The 21,981-nt window shown below is 36.8% G+C and overlaps 1 protein-coding gene across 1 annotated transcript in view; it reads left to right on the top strand.

The window, feature by feature from the left end:
• The first annotated feature begins 8,265 nt into the window (after positions 1 to 8,265).
• NCAM2 (neural cell adhesion molecule 2) overlaps positions 8,266 to 21,981 on the top strand; it is a 609,436-nt gene continuing 595,720 nt past the window's right edge. Inside the window, 1 exon segment of the mRNA XM_053706007.1 lies at positions 8,266 to 8,417. Within this exon segment, the coding sequence (XP_053561982.1) occupies positions 8,366 to 8,417 (52 nt within the window). The 5' untranslated portion in view covers positions 8,266 to 8,365.

Below are 21,981 nucleotides of genomic sequence, written 5' to 3'. Positions count from 1 at the left end.
GCCTGTCTCGCAGCCATTCCTTCCCTTGCTGTTCCATGCCATTATAAAAATGTTCCAAGAGAAACAATTGTAAAATTTCCTCCCCAGTCACTGCTTTACTTCCGCTCAGCCAGTGATTTGCCGCTCTCCGCATTCGGTGCGCCCATTCCATATGGGTATCGTTAGGCTTCTTTTCCGTGCCCCGAAACTGTCGGCGATACGTGTCCGGAGTTACAGCGTACCGTCGCAACAGTGTCTCCTTAACTAGCTCATACTGTGTCACTTCCTCAGCACCCAGAGTACGAAAGGCTTCCAGGGCTCGCCCGGATAGTTTCCCAGACAATATCGTGGGCCACTCTCTGTTGGGAATCTGGTGCAGGGCACATTGCCTTTCGAAGTCCGCCAAATATTCATCAATCCCTGTCTCGCTCTCTAGGAAGGGTCGAAATGCCGCATAGGGTATCTTGGGCCTCCCAGCATTCTCGACAGGGATGATTACCTGCGGGGCTTCAGCATTGCGGTGTGCGTTCGCTAGGTTGAGTTCGTGGGCTCGAGTCTCTCGTATATCCTCGTCCGCCTCCGCCATCAACTGCTGTACCAATTCCATGGAGGGGTTCGGCCCGTATAATGAGAGCCTTTCCCGAACAATCCTGGTTTTTTCGTCACTAATCGTGGTCGGTGTTTCCGCCATTGTGAAGCTCTGATCCAGTTCGGTCAATTCTGCGATCAGCTCTCTCCTCGGCCAGTTGCTGGCGTACCCCCCTCTGCTTTCAAGTAAATCCTTTAGGGTTGTACGCTTCAATTTTTCGTAAGCGCTCTCCATCCGTTCTGTACCTCTCCTAGGAAATCCAGGAAAATCCCGCCGCTGCCGCCAAATGTTACGGTTACCCTTAGTCTCGCTGAGAGATGGACCGCTTAGTAGCCTGGATCCCTATTGCTAAAGAGGGGAGAAGCTGCTTTCCATAGTATTCTATATGAGTCTCGCAAATATAGAATAATCTCCCTTAGCTGCAGTACAGCTAGGATACCCTTCTGCCCACAAAACGAGTCAACGCTGCGATTGAGGGTCAAACAAGAACTCAGGACTGGGATGCCCAGCCTGCTTTTTATTAAGGTTACATGCACACAGGGCACTCCCAGGGGGAGAGGGGGGGAAGCACAAAATCCCCCATCACACATTTAGATAGAGAGCACTGTCCTTTGACAGGCCACAATAGGATTACAGTACTTAAGATAACAAGTTTACAAGTTCATCTTATCAATTAGCAGTCTGGCTCCAGAGGTGATTAGACAATGGGATTTGTTATCACTAAACTTAGAGCTGAGGCCAGCAAACGTGTAATTAGACAATAGTTTCTAAAAGCTGAAAAAAAAGAGTTAACTCTTTATGAAATGATACTTGTTACGGTTTTCTTGGAGCCCTTCTTAGGCGCTGGCTTGCTGGTTCAGGCATTGCTGCTGGGAAATAAGCTCTTCACAACAAAATAACTAATGCTTCTGTAACAGCCGGAATCAGGAACAAGGAAAAAAGCAGAGTCAGGAACAAGCCAGGGATCAGGAACCAGGAAGGACGTCAGGCAGCCAGGAAATACACAGGAACTCTCACAAACAGGTCTGAGACAACGCAAAGGCAAAGCATACTGAACAGAGGCCCTTTAAATAATAAGTGATGACATCACAATTCTGAGACTGTATCCTGTCTCACATGGATGATGCACACCAGTCTGGCCACAAAAAGGAAGTGCAGGAAATGAGCAGCATCCCCCACAATGCACCATAGTCAGGAAGAGAGGTGAGTAAAATGGCTGCCAGCTGCACATGGCAAACACAACAGGGAAAAAACCCTGACACTTGCGCTCCCCCACCTTCTAATTGAGGATGCCCCACAGTTACTTAATAGTGTTTAGGTCTGGAGACATGCATGGCCAGTCCATCACCTTTACCCTCAGCTTCTTTAGCAAGGTAGTGGTCATCTTGGAGGTGTGATTGGGGTCGTTATCATGTATGCCCTGCAGCCCAGTCTCTGAAGGGAGGGGATCATGCTATGCTTCAGTATGTCACAGTACAGGTTGGCATTCATGGTTCCCTCAATTAACTGTAGCTCTCCAGTGCCGGCAGCACTCGTGCAGGTTCAGACCATGACACTCCCACCACCATGCTTGACTGTAGGCAAGACTCACTTGGCTTTGTACTACTCCCCGGGTTGCCGGCACACACGCTTGACATCAACTGAACCAAATAAGTTTATCTTGGTCTCATCGGACCACAGGACATGGTTCCAGTAATCCATGTCCTTTGTCTGTTTGTCTTCAGCAAATTGTTTGCGGGCTTTCTTGTGCATTATCTTTAGAAGAGGCTTCCTTTTGGTACGAAAGCCATGCAGACCAATTTGATGCAGTGTGTGGCGTATGGTCTGAGCACTGACAGGCTGACCCCCCACCCCTTCAACCTCTGCAGCAATGCTGTCAGCACTCATACGTCTATTTCCCAAAGACAACCTCTCGATATGACTCTGAGCATGTGCACTCAACTTCTTTGGTCAACCATGACGAGGCCTGTTCTGAGTGGAACCTGTCCTGTGAAACCGCTGTATAGTCTTGCCCACCGTGCTGCAGCTCAGTTATAGGGTCTTGGCTATCTTCTTATAGCCTAGGCCATCTTTATGTAGAGCAACAATTATTTTTTTTTCAGATCCTCAGAGAGTTCTTTGCCATGAGGTGCCATGTTGAACTTCCAGTGACCAGTATGAGAGAGTGTGAAAGCGATAAAACCAAATCCGTTCTGTACCTCTCCTAGGAAATCCAGGAAAATCCCGCCGCTGCCGCCAAATGTTACGGTTACCCTTAGTCTCGCTGAGAGATGGACCGCTTAGTAGCCTGGATCCCTATTGCTAAAGAGGGGAGAAGCTGCTTTCCATAGTATTCTATATGAGTCTCGCAAATATAGAATAATCTCCCTTAGCTGCAGTACAGCTAGGATACCCTTCTGCCCACAAAACGAGTCAACGCTGCGATTGAGGGTCAAACAAGAACTCAGGACTGGGATGCCCAGCCTGCTTTTTATTAAGGTTACATGCACACAGGGCACTCCCAGGGGGAGAGGGGGGGAAGCACAAAATCCCCCATCACACATTTAGATAGAGAGCACTGTCCTTTGACAGGCCACAATAGGATTACAGTACTTAAGATAACAAGTTTACAAGTTCATCTTATCAATTAGCAGTCTGGCTCCAGAGGTGATTAGACAATGGGATTTGTTATCACTAAACTTAGAGCTGAGGCCAGCAAACGTGTAATTAGACAATAGTTTCTAAAAGCTGAAAAAAAAGAGTTAACTCTTTATGAAATGATACTTGTTACGGTTTTCTTGGAGCCCTTCTTAGGCGCTGGCTTGCTGGTTCAGGCATTGCTGCTGGGAAATAAGCTCTTCACAACAAAATAACTAATGCTTCTGTAACAGCCGGAATCAGGAACAAGGAAAAAAGCAGAGTCAGGAACAAGCCAGGGATCAGGAACCAGGAAGGACGTCAGGCAGCCAGGAAATACACAGGAACTCTCACAAACAGGTCTGAGACAACGCAAAGGCAAAGCATACTGAACAGAGGCCCTTTAAATAATAAGTGATGACATCACAATTCTGAGACTGTATCCTGTCTCACATGGATGATGCACACCAGTCTGGCCACAAAAAGGAAGTGCAGGAAATGAGCAGCATCCCCCACAATGCACCATAGTCAGGAAGAGAGGTGAGTAAAATGGCTGCCAGCTGCACATGGCAAACACAACAGGGAAAAAACCCTGACACTTGCGCTCCCCCACCTTCTAATTGAGGATGCCCCACAGTTACTTAATAGTGTTTAGGTCTGGAGACATGCATGGCCAGTCCATCACCTTTACCCTCAGCTTCTTTAGCAAGGTAGTGGTCATCTTGGAGGTGTGATTGGGGTCGTTATCATGTATGCCCTGCAGCCCAGTCTCTGAAGGGAGGGGATCATGCTATGCTTCAGTATGTCACAGTACAGGTTGGCATTCATGGTTCCCTCAATTAACTGTAGCTCTCCAGTGCCGGCAGCACTCGTGCAGGTTCAGACCATGACACTCCCACCACCATGCTTGACTGTAGGCAAGACTCACTTGGCTTTGTACTACTCCCCGGGTTGCCGGCACACACGCTTGACATCAACTGAACCAAATAAGTTTATCTTGGTCTCATCGGACCACAGGACATGGTTCCAGTAATCCATGTCCTTTGTCTGTTTGTCTTCAGCAAATTGTTTGCGGGCTTTCTTGTGCATTATCTTTAGAAGAGGCTTCCTTTTGGTACGAAAGCCATGCAGACCAATTTGATGCAGTGTGTGGCGTATGGTCTGAGCACTGACAGGCTGACCCCCCACCCCTTCAACCTCTGCAGCAATGCTGTCAGCACTCATACGTCTATTTCCCAAAGACAACCTCTCGATATGACTCTGAGCATGTGCACTCAACTTCTTTGGTCAACCATGACGAGGCCTGTTCTGAGTGGAACCTGTCCTGTGAAACCGCTGTATAGTCTTGCCCACCGTGCTGCAGCTCAGTTATAGGGTCTTGGCTATCTTCTTATAGCCTAGGCCATCTTTATGTAGAGCAACAATTATTTTTTTTTCAGATCCTCAGAGAGTTCTTTGCCATGAGGTGCCATGTTGAACTTCCAGTGACCAGTATGAGAGAGTGTGAAAGCGATAAAACCAAATTTAACACACCTGCTCCCCATTCACACCTGAGACCTGCTTGTAACACTAATGAGTCACATGACACCGGGGAGGGAAAATGGCTAATTGGGCCCAATTTGGACATTTCCACTTAGGGGTGTACTCACATTTGTTGCCAATTGTTTAGACATTAATGGCTGTGTGTTGAGTTATTTTGAGGGGACAGCAAATTTACACTGTTATACAGGCTCTACACTCACTACTTTACATTGTAGCAAAGTGTCATTTCTTCAGTGTTGTCACATGAAAAGATATAATAAAATATTTACAAAAATGTGAGATAATGTGTGTATATATATATATATATATATATATATATATATATATATTTTTTTTTTTTTTATTATTTTTTTCTGTAGTGAAGCAGTCCTCCCTACCTCCCCTAATCCTGTGATCGTTATTTACGGTGACACCACCCCAACCTTATTTTGTAGTGCAGCCAGGGGCGTATTAAGGCATAGGCCAACGAGGCCGGTGCCTAGGGCAGCAGATTTTTAAGGGGCAGCAGAATTTTGAGTCCCTAGGGCCCCTCTACTGAACTCAGGGCTGGGTGGCTAAATCAACCAGGGCCGGCTATTGCTATCCTATGGGATTGTATGTGGGTGCGCATGACGTGGTTACAGTGGAGGCGGAGCTCACTTGCGCAGCCTAGCCTGGACTGAGAGGGAATGTGGTATTCTTACTGGCTCCACCACGTGATTGAGACTCACAAAGACTACACAGTGCAGTGTGCACTACACCGTGACCACTGTGAAACAGCACATGCTTTTCTCCCTTGAATACATCTTCATTAGGCATTAAAATACTTAAACGGATTAGTCACTAAATACTTGTACATTTACTGTTTGTCTATCTGTCATACAGGCAAAGAATAAGTATTTATCGCTGAATCTATACAACCATGTGACTTAAAACACAACTAAAAATATGTTGTATGCATGTAATACATTCAGAAATAATACAAGTATATACTTTATTATGATTGTATCATGTGACTTTATCCCCTAGGATACAATTCCTAAACCTATCATAACTACTGTTGTATTTTTTAAGTACTTTTAAAGGCCAGTTTGTATATTCATTACATAATTATCCAAGCAGATATTTTGCTTAAATAACTGTCAATCACCAAAGAAGATGTTTAAGGTTAAACAACTACCTACTGACAAACTATCATAGAGTGAAGGATATTTTTTTCTGATATAAACACTTTAATCATCTGACTTGCAAAATAATGTCTATATATATATATATATGTATATATATGTGTGTATGTGTGTGTGTGTATGTGTGTGTGTGTGTGTATGTGTGTGTGTATGTGTGTGTGTGTATGTGTGTGTGTGTATGTGTGTGTGTGTATGTGTGTGTGTGTATGTGTGTGTGTGTATGTGTGTGTGTGTATGTGTGTGTGTGTATGTGTGTGTGTATGTGTGTGTGTGTATGTGTGTGTGTGTATGTGTGTGTATGTGTGTGTGTATGTGTGTGTGTGTATGTGTGTGTGTATGTGTGTATGTGTGTGTGTATGTGTGTGTGTGTATGTGTGTGTGTGTATGTGTGTGTGTGTATGTGTGTGTGTGTATGTGTGTGTGTGTGTGTATGTGTGTGTATGTGTGTGTGTGTGTGTATGTGTGTGTGTGTATGTGTGTGTGTGTATGTGTGTGTGTGTGTGTATGTGTGTGTGTGTATGTGTGTGTGTGTATGTGTGTGTGTGTGTGTATGTGTGTGTGTGTATGTGTGTGTGTGTATGTGTGTGTGTGTGTGTATGTGTGTGTGTGTATGTGTGTGTGTGTATGTGTGTGTGTGTGTGTATGTGTGTGTGTGTATGTGTGTGTGTGTATGTGTGTGTGTGTATGTGTGTGTGTGTGTGTATGTGTGTGTGTGTATGTGTGTGTGTGTATGTGTGTGTGTGTATGTGTGTGTGTGTATGTGTGTGTGTGTATGTGTGTGTGTGTGTGTATGTGTGTGTGTATGTGTGTGTGTGTATGTGTGTGTGTGTATGTGTGTGTGTGTATGTGTGTGTGTGTATGTGTGTGTGTGACCAGAGCGAATGCAAGCCCTGGTAAACATCTACTTAAAAAGACATTATTTTTTTAGATTTTCACACCCTGCCCCAAAATTATTATGTCTAAAAAAGGCCTTAAACCTGGGGTGGGGTGGGGGGTGGGGGGGCAGCAGAATTTTGAGTGCCTAGGGCAGCACAAAACCTAAATACGCCCCTGAGTGCAGCGTGACATCCTTTTTTGATTTGTCCTTTGCTTTAGCTAGAAATAATATTTATGAAAATGGGCATTTATAAAATGAGAATAGGTAGATGAAAATGAACATTACACCATTGTCACCATCCACCTGGATATTAACTTTTGTGCAAGATTTTTAGCACCCCTTAATTTAAAGGGGCATGAAACCAAAAAATATACTTCATGATTCAGAAAAAGCATACAATTTTAAAAAAACTTTGCCATTTACTTCCATTATCAAGTTTACTTTTTACCCTTTATATCCTTTGTTGAAGGGGCAGCAGTGACCTACTAGGAGCTAGCTGCAAACCAATCCGCAGCTAGCTCCCATTGATGCATTGCTGCTCCTATCCCTGCCTAGTTATTTTTAACAAAGGATACTAAAAGAACAAAGCAAATTAAATGATACAGTAAATTGGAAAGTTGTTTAAAAGTGCATGCTCTATGTGAATCGAGAAAGAACGTTTTGAGTTTCACACCACTTTAAGAATTAGAGCCAACCCTGCCTCTGCTATAAACATATCACATTTACTCTCCTGAATCATTTGTGATTGGAGCATATAGACGTATGCCACTCCTTATTGGCTCACCATTCATATCTTATTTGGAGAGGTGCGTGAGCCCTGGGTAATTTGTCTAAGCGATTAACCCTAATAAGAAAATTTAACACAGTGGGAAAAGTGATTTGAGTTTTAACTTGAATGCGTTTTAGCAAAAATGTCTTAAAATCTCAAAAATACAAGGCTAATTGTTGTCAAGTTTCTGCCTAAGAACAGAAACGGTTCATAAACATACTTCATTTTAATAATTTTTTGCATCTCCCTTTCTAATAAACCTTCACAGTCCTACGTACAAATATTATATGTCATGTAATTACTGAGAAACAAACTATTCTCTGCACATTATATGAGCTGCAAATCCATCTGACTGCTGTTGTACAGAGTATGTATTAAACGGTAACTATACTAATCCACCTTAATTAAACAAAAAGATAAAGTCTGAGAGATATAGAGGAGGAGTATGTAGCCGAATGCCGCTTCTGCATCAATAAAAGGGATACAGAATCTAACGGGATACGGAATTCGTTACCACAGCTGCTGAATGTTAAACCAAGAAGCGCGGACGAATCCTTGAGCCAGAAAGGGGTGACGTGTTTCTTGCGGATGAACACCTTAGCATCCTTGTGGCTGGCTGATATAGAGCTGCAGTCAGCTTGGGTTCTCATCACTTTTGCTAGGACTAGTGCTGCGGGCTGTATGTATCAAACTCTCTGTGTTCTGCATTCACTATACAGTTTATTTGTATTCAGCAGAGGAGAAGGGAAGACTCTGTCAAACCTTCTTATCATCTTAAACTATCTGGAACTACTGTAGGAACTGTCCAGCAGTTTAACCTTGTGATCATGAAACTCCCTTATTTCTACCTGCTTGGATTACTTATCACCAGCGGGCAAGGTAGGAGTGTGTAGTCAAGGGACTAATATTAACTATTTGTTTTTGTTTATATTAGTTATTAGTAATTATTCATATGGATTCAGGGTAAAATAGAGGCTCACATTTCATTGAAACAGTTTTGTTCTTGATTTCATGGAATTCTGAATAAATATAATAATAAATAGTACAGATTGTATGTAGCTGTAGAGTGATGCATATAGCAATTTGTCATCAACAGCTTGCTGATTTTGTGTAAGTAAATTAAAATTAATTTCTATCTAAATAATTGTGTGTATTTTAGTATGAGGCTATTAAACTGCTGTTTTCTAAATATGTGCGTTATTTAAGTAATACAAATTGTTAGCTGATGGACTGCAAATCACTTGTTCTTGCTGTTTAAACTGTAAACAAAATTAATTCTTTTTATTTCTCTGGTATTTAACAAAAGCTGTCTGAGTTTTGCAATTTATCAAATTGTTCTTACAGAAAATGTATTTTCAATTTTACTTGACTAAGCTAACCATAAACATCATTTGCTCTAATTAATCATCATTACTCATTTTTCTTTCAAATACAGAAGTATAAAAAAGCATATTAATTAAGTCCCCCCAAAAAATCAAGTTATGTATTTCGATAGAATAAGTAGTGCAGGGATGAAATTGTTAAATTTTTGTGCAGCAGGGGGCGCTAATGCTCCATAGTTGAATACAAAAAAAAAAGAATCCAAGTTGTTTGCTTCAACTGTGTTAGAAAAAAGCTCTGACACATACCAAGACAGTCTTCTCTCATTCCTAAAGCACAACTTGACATTTTGGACATGAATCCTTCATTTCATCACACAAGAGAGGGCAAGCATTCAAGATTATGCCATGATCCTGTGCAGATTAAAGAGAAAAAAATGTATTCTAAGAATGAATTGGTTTATTTTGACAAATTCAGTATAATGATTGGAATATTTTTGCCATATACTCCAAAAAAAATGACCTGTCACTATCAACTTGCTGAGAATGAGGCTGAAAAACCAATTAGATGCCAGAGAAAGGCTATTTGCTGATAAAATGAGGTGCCAAGACTAAATACATAAATATTTTAACAGTAGTTTTGTGTTTAAAATGAATTGTGTCAATTCAGTAGTCTGATTAGAAACAGTAGAAGACCCACTGTTAAATATCCTAGCACATTAGCACTGTCTAGTTTCTTAGATGCTGTTGATATAATTAGAGTTAAAACATTTAATATTAGATACACACATACTGGTTTATGCATTTTAATTATACATTTAAAGGGCAGTAGGGACTTATATGTAGTACACATAAAGATGTTAACTGAAGGTTCTATGAATAAACACATTATTTGGTGATCTAGACATGTACTGAATCTAAAGCTACTGCTCAAGAGTTCAACTTGAAATATATATATATACAAAATCTGATATAAATATTCATCATACATTAGAGTCAAAAACATATAAATCTGAAAATATCTATCTATCTATCTATCTATCTATCTATATATATTACACTATGCAAACTTAATTTTCATATACAATCTCAGATATTTAAAGACAGCTATTATATTTTATTTGGCCTAAAACAAGAGGGCATTTATAGATCAGATTTGCAGGGTATTAAAAAACTTGCATTTACATATAAAAGAGCTGGCAATTGGTGGCATTTTATATTTTTATTGTATTAAGATGACTTGCTGAATAACTATCCATTTAAAGTTGGGTAAGTGGAAAAATATTTCTAAATAAAATGATTTAGTTATCAGATTTTAGGAGGGTTATTATTGTAAAACAGTGACGTCTCTGTGGGGTTCAGATTAGTTCTATTCCGTTTAAAGCACATCAGATATGTTTTACGCATTGTTTAGATAACTGCATCTATATGAAGGAGACTACTGTGTATTTGGTGAGCAGTATATTATGCATTATAAAGGGAAATTTATTTTAATACGTTTATTCTATCCTTATTTCATATTCCCTACCCTTATTCTTCATTCTCCTTGAATGTGCAGACTGACCCAGGAAACACACTACATATTTATTTTAAATGTTATTTTTTTTTAGCAAGCAGGCTGCTAAATGTCCCTGGAGGAACAGCATTTTTTGTTTGTTTTATTTTGCATTGGGGTCACTGTCTCAAACTATATTGTTAAGTCCACAAAGTATACAAAGGTTTATAAACTTGGCTTAATCACCACTGGCTGGTGATTGGCTGCTACATGCATATGCTGATTCTGATTGGCTCACCAGCTATGACCTGTTCACTTGCTGTAATGTATTTCCTATTGTGAGAAAGACATTAGATGTGTGTTTAATATGCTTATGGGTGTAGTTTGCAAGAGGCAATAATGCAAAAAGTATAGACTCTAATGATTAAAAAAAAATGCCATTAAAATGTCCACTTACTTTTAATATATCATTTCCATTCCATGCTTTTTCTTCCTATTCTGCAAGTTATTGTTTGCTTCAAATACAAAACAGTTTATGTTATTTCATTGCAACTTCCTTAATCCTTTACACAGCTTTGCTCAGTACAACCATTCAGAGGCTAAATTGACCAAGACAGCCTGCAACTTACATTATTTGTGCTGCCTCTAATTGACTGTTCAAGGCAACAGTGTGTAAAGAAAACAGAGTTTGGGGGCAGAATCAGTAGCAAACATTTATTTATTTTTCAATGAAAGTGATTAATTACTTCCATGTCTTTCTCTTACATTAGATAAACACAACACTTTTTTTTTATTATTTTAATTTAAACATCCATTTAACATAAGGGCCCAAAACAAAACAAAGGGATATGAAACCCAAAACAATTATTTTGTGATTTGGACAGATCATATGATTTAAAAAAAAAGTTTCAAATTTACTTCTTTTATTAAATTAGTTTCCTTCTCATGTTATTCTTTGTTGAAGATGTACCAAGATAGGCGTCTGGCAGGAAATAATGCTGCCATCTAGTGTTCTTGCAAATGGATAACATTTTTGCAAAACGTCTGCCATATAGTGCTATTCAACAAAAGTTACCAATTGAATGAAGCAAATTTCATAATAGACGTAAATTAGAAAGTTGTTTGAAATTCCATGTTCTATCTGAATCATGAAGGATTGGGTTTTCATGTCCCTTTAATGTTCAAAATAAATATATGGAAATTGTTTGGGTACGGTGCAGTTTTTACTCACTTTTTTTACTCTAAAGCTATGTTATATGAAAATTAAAAATAATACTAGTGATAAAATATCTATTATTTAAAGGGATTTGTGCCTGCACACATTTGTCTCTTGTGATTGGCTGACTAGATGTGTTCAGCTTGCTGCCAGTAGTGCAATGTTGTTCCTTCAGCAATGGATAACAAGAGAATGAAGAAAATGTGATAATCAAAGTAAATTGGAAAGTTGTTTAAATTGTATGTTCTATCTGAATCATAAAAGAACATTTTGGGGTTTACTATCCCTTTAAGAGGAAATGGAAACAGTACAACTACCTGTATTACAGAAATTAAAATCATTACAATGTTAAATATATACCCAGTATATATTGTGTATGTAAATACTATTAACATCTTAACATCATTAGAATTTTTATTACTTCTTCACTAGTCATTTGCATATAGTGTCATTTTTATGACATTTTTTTGTTTTAATTATGAAGTCAACCAAGATTGTTATCTGCTGTAACTGTTATCACAGTCATTCCCAATATGCAATGACATTTTCATCATATTTTTCTCATATATCTGTAAATACAGCCACTAATCAATAGCACTGGAAAATAACTTGCTTAAAATCTTTTAATAAAACATACATCCCTGTAGTAAATGTAAAATTAATAATGCAGCTCACCAATCTCTACCATCTATTGATCTACAGGGTAAAATATATAACACATTAAGTTGAGGGACAGAATTACTTCAAATACACCCTAGACAGATGCACGCAGCCCTGCAAGCAATCAACTTCATATATCCATTATAGCCACTAAGTTAGTAGGGAGAGTGCTGGGATATAGATTAATAAATATGGGTGGGTAGGCTCATCTGATAATTATAATACAAAGTACCATTATATATTTGTTTATGATATTGTCAATTCTCTTTTGTTAGAATTTCATTCTCTGCAGGGATTTGCTAAAAAAATAATCCTTTTTATGGAGATTAAAAATAACATCACTTTCAAACAGTTTCCACTGACCTAACTCGTAGATTGAGGCAGTTGTTTCTTGTTTTTACTATAGAAAAAGAGGATCTTTATTCTTGCTTGTATCTCATGACCCTCATCTACAGTGCATGTGAAAAAAGCCCTGTTTACAATAGTGAAGGCTGACTCTTCACTGATATCACAATTACTGTTCATTTGCCAATTTTAAGATGGTTCATTACATAATAATGGGATCAGTTGTAATGACAGTAAGTGGTGTCATAAATTTTATCATTTTAGCTAATCAGAATATAGTTCATGAAGACCATGAATGTCTATCATTATATGTCTTTATTTTTTTTTAAATATATTCTTATACAAAACTGATGGAATGTCTGGAATGTCATCCTTTCCAGAGCTGGGAATGTGCTGGAGATTCTGCTTTTTTTTTTAATGGAATCATGTGTGAATAAAGGTCTGATTTATACAAGTTTTGAGTGATGCTGCAAAAAAAATTCAAGGTGGACATTTTAATATTTAAATTGGATACTAAGGCTACCTATAATGTTGGTGGTTTGACTAAATGATTTTTCTCTCTTTTTAAACATATGGGAATTGTTGTAATTTAAAAAATAAATAAATAATTATAAATGCTGCTCCTAAAGGCTTATATTGTATCCCTAAATGTAACTACTGCTAAGGGATTAAACACCATCATAGCTGCCCCAGATGGATGCAGTTGATGATTGGAGCATACACAGGTATGTTTCCCTTTATTGGTTGACATATTGTATTGTATTTTCACCTGCAGTGACATGGGAGAGTGGTCTGTTCAGGGTCTATCTGATTATGCTTTTCTGTGGATTTTCTTGGAGAAAGTGCTACATGTAAGAATACATGGGGGCACCAGACAATCGTAAACCGAGACACAATAATTTTGTAAGGGATATTGGGCTAAATGTTAAAGAGTAAAGCAACTATGGTTGCAAACAAATACAATTGATTAAAGCTAAGAAAAAAATGCAAGATTTTAGAATACTCGTGAGACAGATCAATGTTTTTTATTATTATTAAAGGGACAGTCAAGTCCAAAAAAAAAAAAGGTTAATTAATTAAGATAGGACATGTAATTTTAAACAACTTTACAATTTACTTTTATCGCTAATTTTGCTTTGTTCTCTTGGTATTCTTAGATGAAAGCTAAACCTAGGAGGTTAATATGCTAATTTCTTAGACCTTGAAGGCCGCCTCTAATCTAAATGCATTTTGATAGTTTTTCACCACTAGAGGGCATTAGTTCACATGTTTCATATAGATAACATTGAGCTCATGCTCGTGAATATACCATGGAGATAGCTCTGATTGGCTAAAATGCAAGTCTGTCAAAAATCTGAAATAAGGGGGCAGTCTGCTGAGGCTTAGATACAAGGTAATTACAGAGGTAAAACGTGTATAATTATAAATAAATATATATTAAATAAAGGGATTATCTATCTTTTAAAACAACAAAACTTCTGGTGTTGACTATCCCTTTAAGAAAGTTGATGAGTAGTTATGGTTCAAGATTTTGAACCAGTCATGTAAACATGTATTTGAGTTTTCTAAATTGCTCTTATTTTTTATAATTGATCTATATATATTTTTTGCTAATAGGGATAGATGTCATTTTAATTTGTTAATTTTTTAAATCTTTCTGTTGAGAATGAATTTATTTTTTTATTTTAATATTTGCTTAAGAACTGCTAAAAACTCTCCAGCTAGGATTGTAAAAAAAGACTAGGGAGCAGAGACAAATTAAGAAAAGGTTATCGAGCAAAAGGAAGTGAGAGGGCAGGGAAGAGAAGAATGAACGGAAAGAAAGGTGTGAACATTAGAGTGGGCAAAAGCTGCATAAAATATAAACACATGCTTGCAAGATAAAAAAGGGTTTAAATGAACACTTCCTTGCTGTAGTAATGAGTTCCTATAAAAGGGACAAACACTGCATTTACAAGATATTATTGTTGTCTTGCTATAAAATAACATATGCTATGTGGACACCCCTAGTAACCCATTGCTAACAGGTGCATAACATCCAGCACATAGCCATGAAATCTCCAAGCATTCGCCATACAATGGGTCATATTCGAATGCTCAGTGACTTTAAATGTGGCATTTTTGCCATAAATCTGTTTGTGAAATTCCTGCCCTTCTAGATTTGCCCCAAATAACTGTAAATGCTATTATTTTGAAGGAATAACACAGCAACAAAGTGGTTAATAACATAAACTCACAGAACAGTGTGTAGAGCGTAAAAATATCCTGTAATCAGTTGCATCACTCACTACAGATGTCCAGTCATGCACAATGCCAAGTGTTGGCTGGAGTGGTGTAAATCAAGCTACCATTGGATTCTGGAGCTGAGGAAATGTGTTCTCTGGAGTGATTAATCAGGTTTCACTGTCTGACTGGCAGTCTGATGTAAGAATATGTGTGTGGCAGATGCCAGGAGAATGCTACCTACCAGAATGCATAATCTCTACTGTAATGTTTAGTGGGGGGAAAGATAATGGTCTGGAGTTGTTTTTCAGGGCTTTCAGTAACAGTCATCTTAAATATACATGATATAAAAAATAGTTTTGACAATTAGATACTCACAAATTTGTTGCAACAGCTTAGAGAAGGCCCTTTCCTATTCTAGCGTGTGCATAAAACAAGTTCTATGAATATGTAGTTTGACTCGTTTGGTGTGGAGGAACTTCAGTTTCCTGTACAGACCTCTGACTTTAACCTGACTAGACACCTTTGGGATGAATTGAAACACAATTTTTAAGACAAATATTGTCCAACATCAGTACCTGACCTCACAAATGCTCTTTCAGCTGAACAGGCACATATTCCCTCACACACATTTCAAAATCTTGTGGAAACCTTCCCAGAAGAGTGGCTGTTGTTATAGCAGCAAAGGGGGGCAACTTCATATTAATGCCTATGGTTTCTAATGGTATGGTCAACAAGCTCATATAAGTGTGATGGTCAGGTGTCCATATACCTTTTGCAGTTTTCAATATTGGTGGTGGTTTTCATCTGCTATTTCAAATATCAAAATTAAGGTAAAAAATGTGTTTGTAAGCAAATTAATACACTCCACCACTTAAAGTGGATTAGTGGTAACATATTGAAAGAGTGGATTCAACATTTTATAATAAGATGTCCATTTTAAGCTTACTTGGATTTTGCCTTGATTATATTATTCGGAATAGTTATATTTTTAATGTACTCACCGTCTAGAGAAGAGCTCAAAATATTGGCATATAATAATAATAATAAAAATAATAATATTCTAAATACATTTAGTAACAATGCACAATGAGAAAAGGGTTGGACATTTCTAAAGGGCAAAGTTACCAAATATATTGACAAAATGAAATACTGTATCATTTGTGACAGCAACATTCTCACAAGAATTCTGATTGTCAAAGTTTTTTTTTTCTTTGCAATTTAATTTGCATTTTTGTAATGTGAGAGGGTTGTACTATTTGACACACAGAAAGTGATATATTGCCATTTATTTGCAATTAGGAAGTACTTTATTTTAGGTGTAACAACTTCTATCTCTAAAAAAAAAGTACCAAACCAATTAAAGGGACACTGTACTCAAAAAAATTATTTCGTGATTCACATAGAGCATGCATTTTTAAGCAACTTTCTAATTTACTCCTATTATCACATTTTCTTCATTCTCTTGGTATGTTTATTTGAAAAGCAAGAATGTAAGTTTAGATGCCGGCCCATTTTTGGTGAACAACCTGGGTTGTCCTTGCTGATTGGTCAGCACCAATAAACAAGTGCTGTCCATGGTACTGAAGCAAGCATTTGCTCACTCCTTAACTGAGATGCCTTCTTTTTCAAATAAATATAGCAAGAGAACAAATTAAAATTGATAATAGAAGTAAATTAGAAAGTTGCTTAAAATTGCATGCTCTATCTGAATCATGAAAGAAAAAAATTTGGGTTCAGTGTCCCTTTAAGTGTGGGTTGTTATTGTACCTTGTTTTGGGAACATAATAATTCTCTTTGAAATACTATTTATGTCCATGAAATGCCAATGGATTGCCTAATTTTACTTTTTGCTCTTGTTAAGCATTTGTGTGTTCTTTATTTTATTTAATATAACATATTTTATGGAAAATAGGTGTTTGTAAATATTTTATAAAAATACAAAAAAAAATCAGAACAACATATGTTAATACTATTAATATAACAATATAATATTAATATAAAATATTAGCTGTTGAAATACATTTAACAACAATAATTAATCAAGTACAACGTCACTATATCTTTTTACATCAAGGTAACAATTTACTTTTAATGAAATTGTGATAAATAAAATAATATATAATATTGCATTTGCATCAGAAATAGTTCAATTTTTCTTTTTGTAATTTTCCTTATTTGCAAAATAATATAAAAATATTAGTTATAAATAGTAAAATATCTTTGCATTATACTTTTATTTTTATTTCGCCTGTCTTTCATGTAATTTAGATCTAAAAATTGTGGATTTTCTAATTCTTACTATAGAAAATGCATACTGTAGGCCTCTCAAGGCTAATATTGCTATTATATACCTTCCCCTATTTGGCTTTAACAGATAATAATAATAATAATAATAATAATAAGTATTATTATTAATAATAATATAAGTAATAATGACTGTGGGTAGCACCAACAGCTGCATATTAGCGCTGCGGAATCTGTTGGCGCTCTACAAATAACCGATAATAATAATGAATAATACTCAAACCCAGATTAATTTCTCCAAATAAGTGTTGGTGGTTTTTTGGTTATTGAAAAACAACTTCAGCAAACAAGCTGTTAATTTGTTTTAAAAATGTTTAGACTTGACTGATATATTTTAGCAAGACAATAAAAGTGTCTTGTAATTAATTACAAGGTGTTTACTGTCCCTTAAATTACACGATCTTCAAGAAAGAAAAACAAGGAAAAACATGATTTTCTATATGAAAAGTGTATACTTGTAATAACTATTGAAAGAAAGATTAAAAAAGATTTTTGCCACAGTTAGAATCCATTATTAATTTACATGAAAATGTTGTTAGAATGGGAATCTATTTTTCAGCAGGGGTTTTTATATAATTCCCAGGCACATATATAATTGATATATTGTGAAATATTATTCTATATTTTTTAAAGTAGATATGAACTGGGATTAATATATAAGTAGATTAACATAAGACTTTAAACATTTTGAGCACTATTAATTACTAAGAAATACAATCAGTTCTCAGTCTCTTTTAATGTTGTATTTTTTTTTAGTAGCTACTGAGAAATGACATTGATAAAAACTAAACCTTATTAGTTTGTTACCTAATATGATAAAACTGATTTTCTCAACATTTATACACACAGACATTTAAGGCCTAGATTTATCATAGACCGGACAGAGAGGGGCATACATCTTCCCCCCTGTAAGCCCCAGTTCACATCTAGTGGGCAGCAATAAGTTGCTTGCATTTATCATTGCACACTAAGCTAAGTTTGCAACCCCACCCCCTGCTTGTGCGCAGCCAATCGCGTGCAAGCAGGGGCTGTCAATCTCCCCGGTTTGAAAAGTCCAGGGGGATTGTTATGTAGCATAGTGGGCTAAGAAGCAGTGTTCTGATGATCTCAGCTTCTTAACTCTCGGCTTGTCCGAACCTGCAGTTAATGGGGTACCAAAACTCATATTGGTGCTTCATAAATGGAGCCCATAGTGTGAGATTCAATCAATGTATATAAAAAAACATGAACAAGTCTATGAATAATTGCTATCGGGTGATCAATCTTTGATCAGGCATGGAATTGGTGTATAATCTACGAGTAAATTGCAGACAACTTTATTAATACTTTATAGTTGAGATTATGGAATGATAGTCCTAGTCTTTCAAATGTCTTACTAATTTTTAAGGGACTTGAAATTACATGTGTGTGATTTAGTTAGAGCATGACATTGTAACAGACATTTCAATTGACTTCTTGTAACAGACATTTCAATTGACTTCTATGATCATATTTTACTTTGTTCTTTTGGTGTCCTTTGTTTAAAGTCATACATAAGCAGGCTGAGAAGCAGCAATGAAATACTGGGAGCAAGCTGGTGATTGGTGGGTACAAACATATGTCTTTTGTCATTAAACTAGGCCCCAGCTGTGTATTTCTGCACAGGTGCTGACTTTAAATATGTATTTAACCCATTTACAAGTGGTTAAGGGGCTAATAGCAGGCGACCTTTACCAACGCAGCCAGAACATCAATTTACTAGGCACTTTCACTCATTTTCTATACATCTTGCTGTTATTTTCTTGCATTACCATTCAAAGATTATTATCACAATGTAGGAACAATTCTAATGAAAGATAGTGGTACACTTAATATTTTATGGTGATAAATAGGTTTGTGTTAGACGTACAAGATAAAGCTTGCAACAATGATGATATATTTTTAATTAATATAGTTGTTATAATATAAACATATTCTATAATAAAAAGAAACCATTAAGGAGTAAAACTAATTCCAGTTTAAAGATCTTTGTGCATAGTTTTTCTAATCTTAGCAACATCCTAGTTACCAAAACAAATGTATCTGCACACAATCCAACATGCTTCCATATCCATGATGGTTTTGGGGTCAACCATGCATTGAGCATACACTACATACAAAACGCTAGGACAGATTTTATAACAGAACACTCATACTGTACATGCAAGATTTCTACTTAAAAAATACAGCATTAAGAGTAAACAGGATTTTTTTTTCTTGTTAAACTTAGACAGTCCAACTTTTTGAAAAACTTGACCTTTGCAAAAACTAAAAGTTGGTTTTAAAATAATGTTGTTAGTATGCATTTTGCTTGAATATTCTATATTCTAGCAGGTGACAATTTCCTTGCATATTCTTTATTCTAGCAGCTGACAATGTGTTTGCATATTCTGTATTCTAGCAGGTGACAATGTGTTGCATATTCTTTATTCTAGCAGGTGGGAATTTGCTTGCATATTTTGTATTCTAGCAGGGGAGAATTTGCTTGCATATTCTGTATTCTAGCAGGTGAGAGTTTGCTGCATATTCTGTATTCTAGCAGGTGACAATGTGTTTGCATATTCTGTATTCTAGCAGGTAACAATGTGTTTGCATATTCTGTATTCTAGCAGGTGAGAATTTGCTTGCATATTCTTTATTCTAGCAGGTGAGAATTTGCTTGCATATTTTGTATTCTAGCAGGGGAGAATTTGCTTGCATATTCTGTATTCTAGCAGGTGAGAATAGGCTGCATATTCTTTATTCTAGCAGGTGAGAATTTGCTTGCATATTTTGTATTCTAGCAGGGGAGAATTTGCTTGCATATTCTGTATTCTAGCAGGTTAGAATTTGCTGCATATTCTGTGTTCAAGCAGGTGAGAATTTGCTTACATATTTTATATTCTAGCAGGGGAGAATTTGCTGCATATTCTGTATTCTAGCAGCTGAGAATTTGTTTGCATATTCTGTATTCTAGCAGCTGAGAATTTGTTTGCATATTCTGTATTCTAGCAGCTGAGAATTTGTTTGCATATTCCTTATTCTAGCAGCTGAGAATTTGCTTGCATATTCTGTATTCTAGCAGGTGAGAATTTGCTTGCATATTCTGTATTCTAGCAGGTGAGAGTTTGCTGCATATTCTGTATTCTAGCAGGTGAGAGTTTGCTGCATATTCTGTATTCTAGCAGGTGACAATTTGCTTGCATATTCTTTATTCCAGCAGGTGAGAATTTGCTTGCATATTCTGTATTTTAGCAGGTGAGAATTTGCTTGCATATTCTATATTCTAGCAGGTGACAATGTGTTTGCATATTCTGTATTCTAGCAGGTGAGGATTTGTTTGAATATTTTGTATTCTAGCAAGTGAGAATTTGCTTGCATATTTTGTATTCTAGCAGGTGAGAATTTGCTTGTATATTCTGTATTCTAGCAGGTGAGAATTTGCTTGTATATTCTGTATTCTAGCAGGTGAGAATTTGCTGCATATTCTGTGTTCAAGCAGGTGAGAATTTTGCTTGCATATTTTGTATTCTAGCAGGTGAGAATTTGGTTGCATAGTTTGTTTTCTAGCAGGTGAGAATTTGCTGGCATATTCTGTATTCTAGCAGGTGAGAGTTTGCTGCATATTCTGTATTCTAGCAGGTGACAATGTGTTTGCATATTCTGTATTCTAGCAGGTGAGAATTTGTTTGCATATTCTGTATTCTAGCAGGTGAGATTTTGCTTGAATATTCTGTATTCTAGCAGGTGAGAGTTTGCTGCATATTCTGTATTCTAGCAGGTGACAATGTGTTTGCATATTCTGTATTCTAGCAGGTGACAATTTGCTTGTATATTCTGTATTCTAGCAGGTGACAATTTGCTTGTATATTCTGTATTGTAGCAGGTGAGAATTTGCTTGCATATTCTGTATTCTAGCAGGTTAGAATTTGCTTGCATATTCTGTATTCTAGCAAGCGAGAATTTGCTGCAAATTCTGTATTCAAACAGGTGAGAATTTGCTTGCATATTCTGAATTCTAGCAGGTGAGAATTTGCTGCATATTCTGTATTTTAGCAGTTGAGAATTTGCTTGCATATTGTGTATTTTATCAGTTGAAAATTTGGTTGTATGGTCTGTATTCTAGCAGGTGAGCATTTCCTTCCATATTCTGTATTCTAGCAGGTGAGAATTTGCTTGCATATTCTGTATTCTAGCAGGTGAGAATTTTCTTGCATATTCTGTATTCTAGCAGGCGAGAATTTGTTGCATATTCTGTATTCAAGCAGGTGAGAACTTGCTGCATATTCTGTATTCTAGCAGGTGAGAATTTGCTTGCATATTCTGTATTTTAGCAGGCGAGAATTTGCTGCATATTCTGTATTCAAGCAGGTGACAATTTGCTTGTATATTCTGTATTCTAGCAGGTGAGAATTTGCTTGCATATTCTGTATTCTAGCAGGTTAGAATTTGCTTGCATATTCTGAATTCTAGCAGGTGAGAATTTGCTGCATATTCTGTATTTTAGCAGTTAAGAATTTGCTTGCATATTGTGTATTTTATCAGTTGAAAATTGGGTTGTATGGTCTGTATTCTAGCAGGTGAGAATTTCCTTCCATATTCTGTATTCTAGCAGGTGAGAATTTGCTTGCATATTCTGTATTCTAGCAGGTGAGAATTTGCTTGCATATTCTGCATTCTAGCAGGTGAGAATTTGCTGCATATTCTGTGTTCAAGCAGGTGAGAATTTGCTTGCATATTTTGTATTCTAGCAGGTGAGAATTTGCTTGCATATTTTGTATTCTAGCAGGTGAGAATTTGCTTGCATATTTTGTATTCTAGCAGGTGAGAATTTGCTTGCATAGTTTGTATTCTAGCAGGTGAGAATTTGCTGCATATTCT

This window comes from Bombina bombina, chromosome 3, assembly GCF_027579735.1.
Source record: "Bombina bombina isolate aBomBom1 chromosome 3, aBomBom1.pri, whole genome shotgun sequence".
NCBI classification, from domain to species: domain Eukaryota; kingdom Metazoa; phylum Chordata; class Amphibia; order Anura; family Bombinatoridae; genus Bombina; species Bombina bombina.
This window is presented reverse-complemented; position numbering and strand designations above follow the sequence as displayed.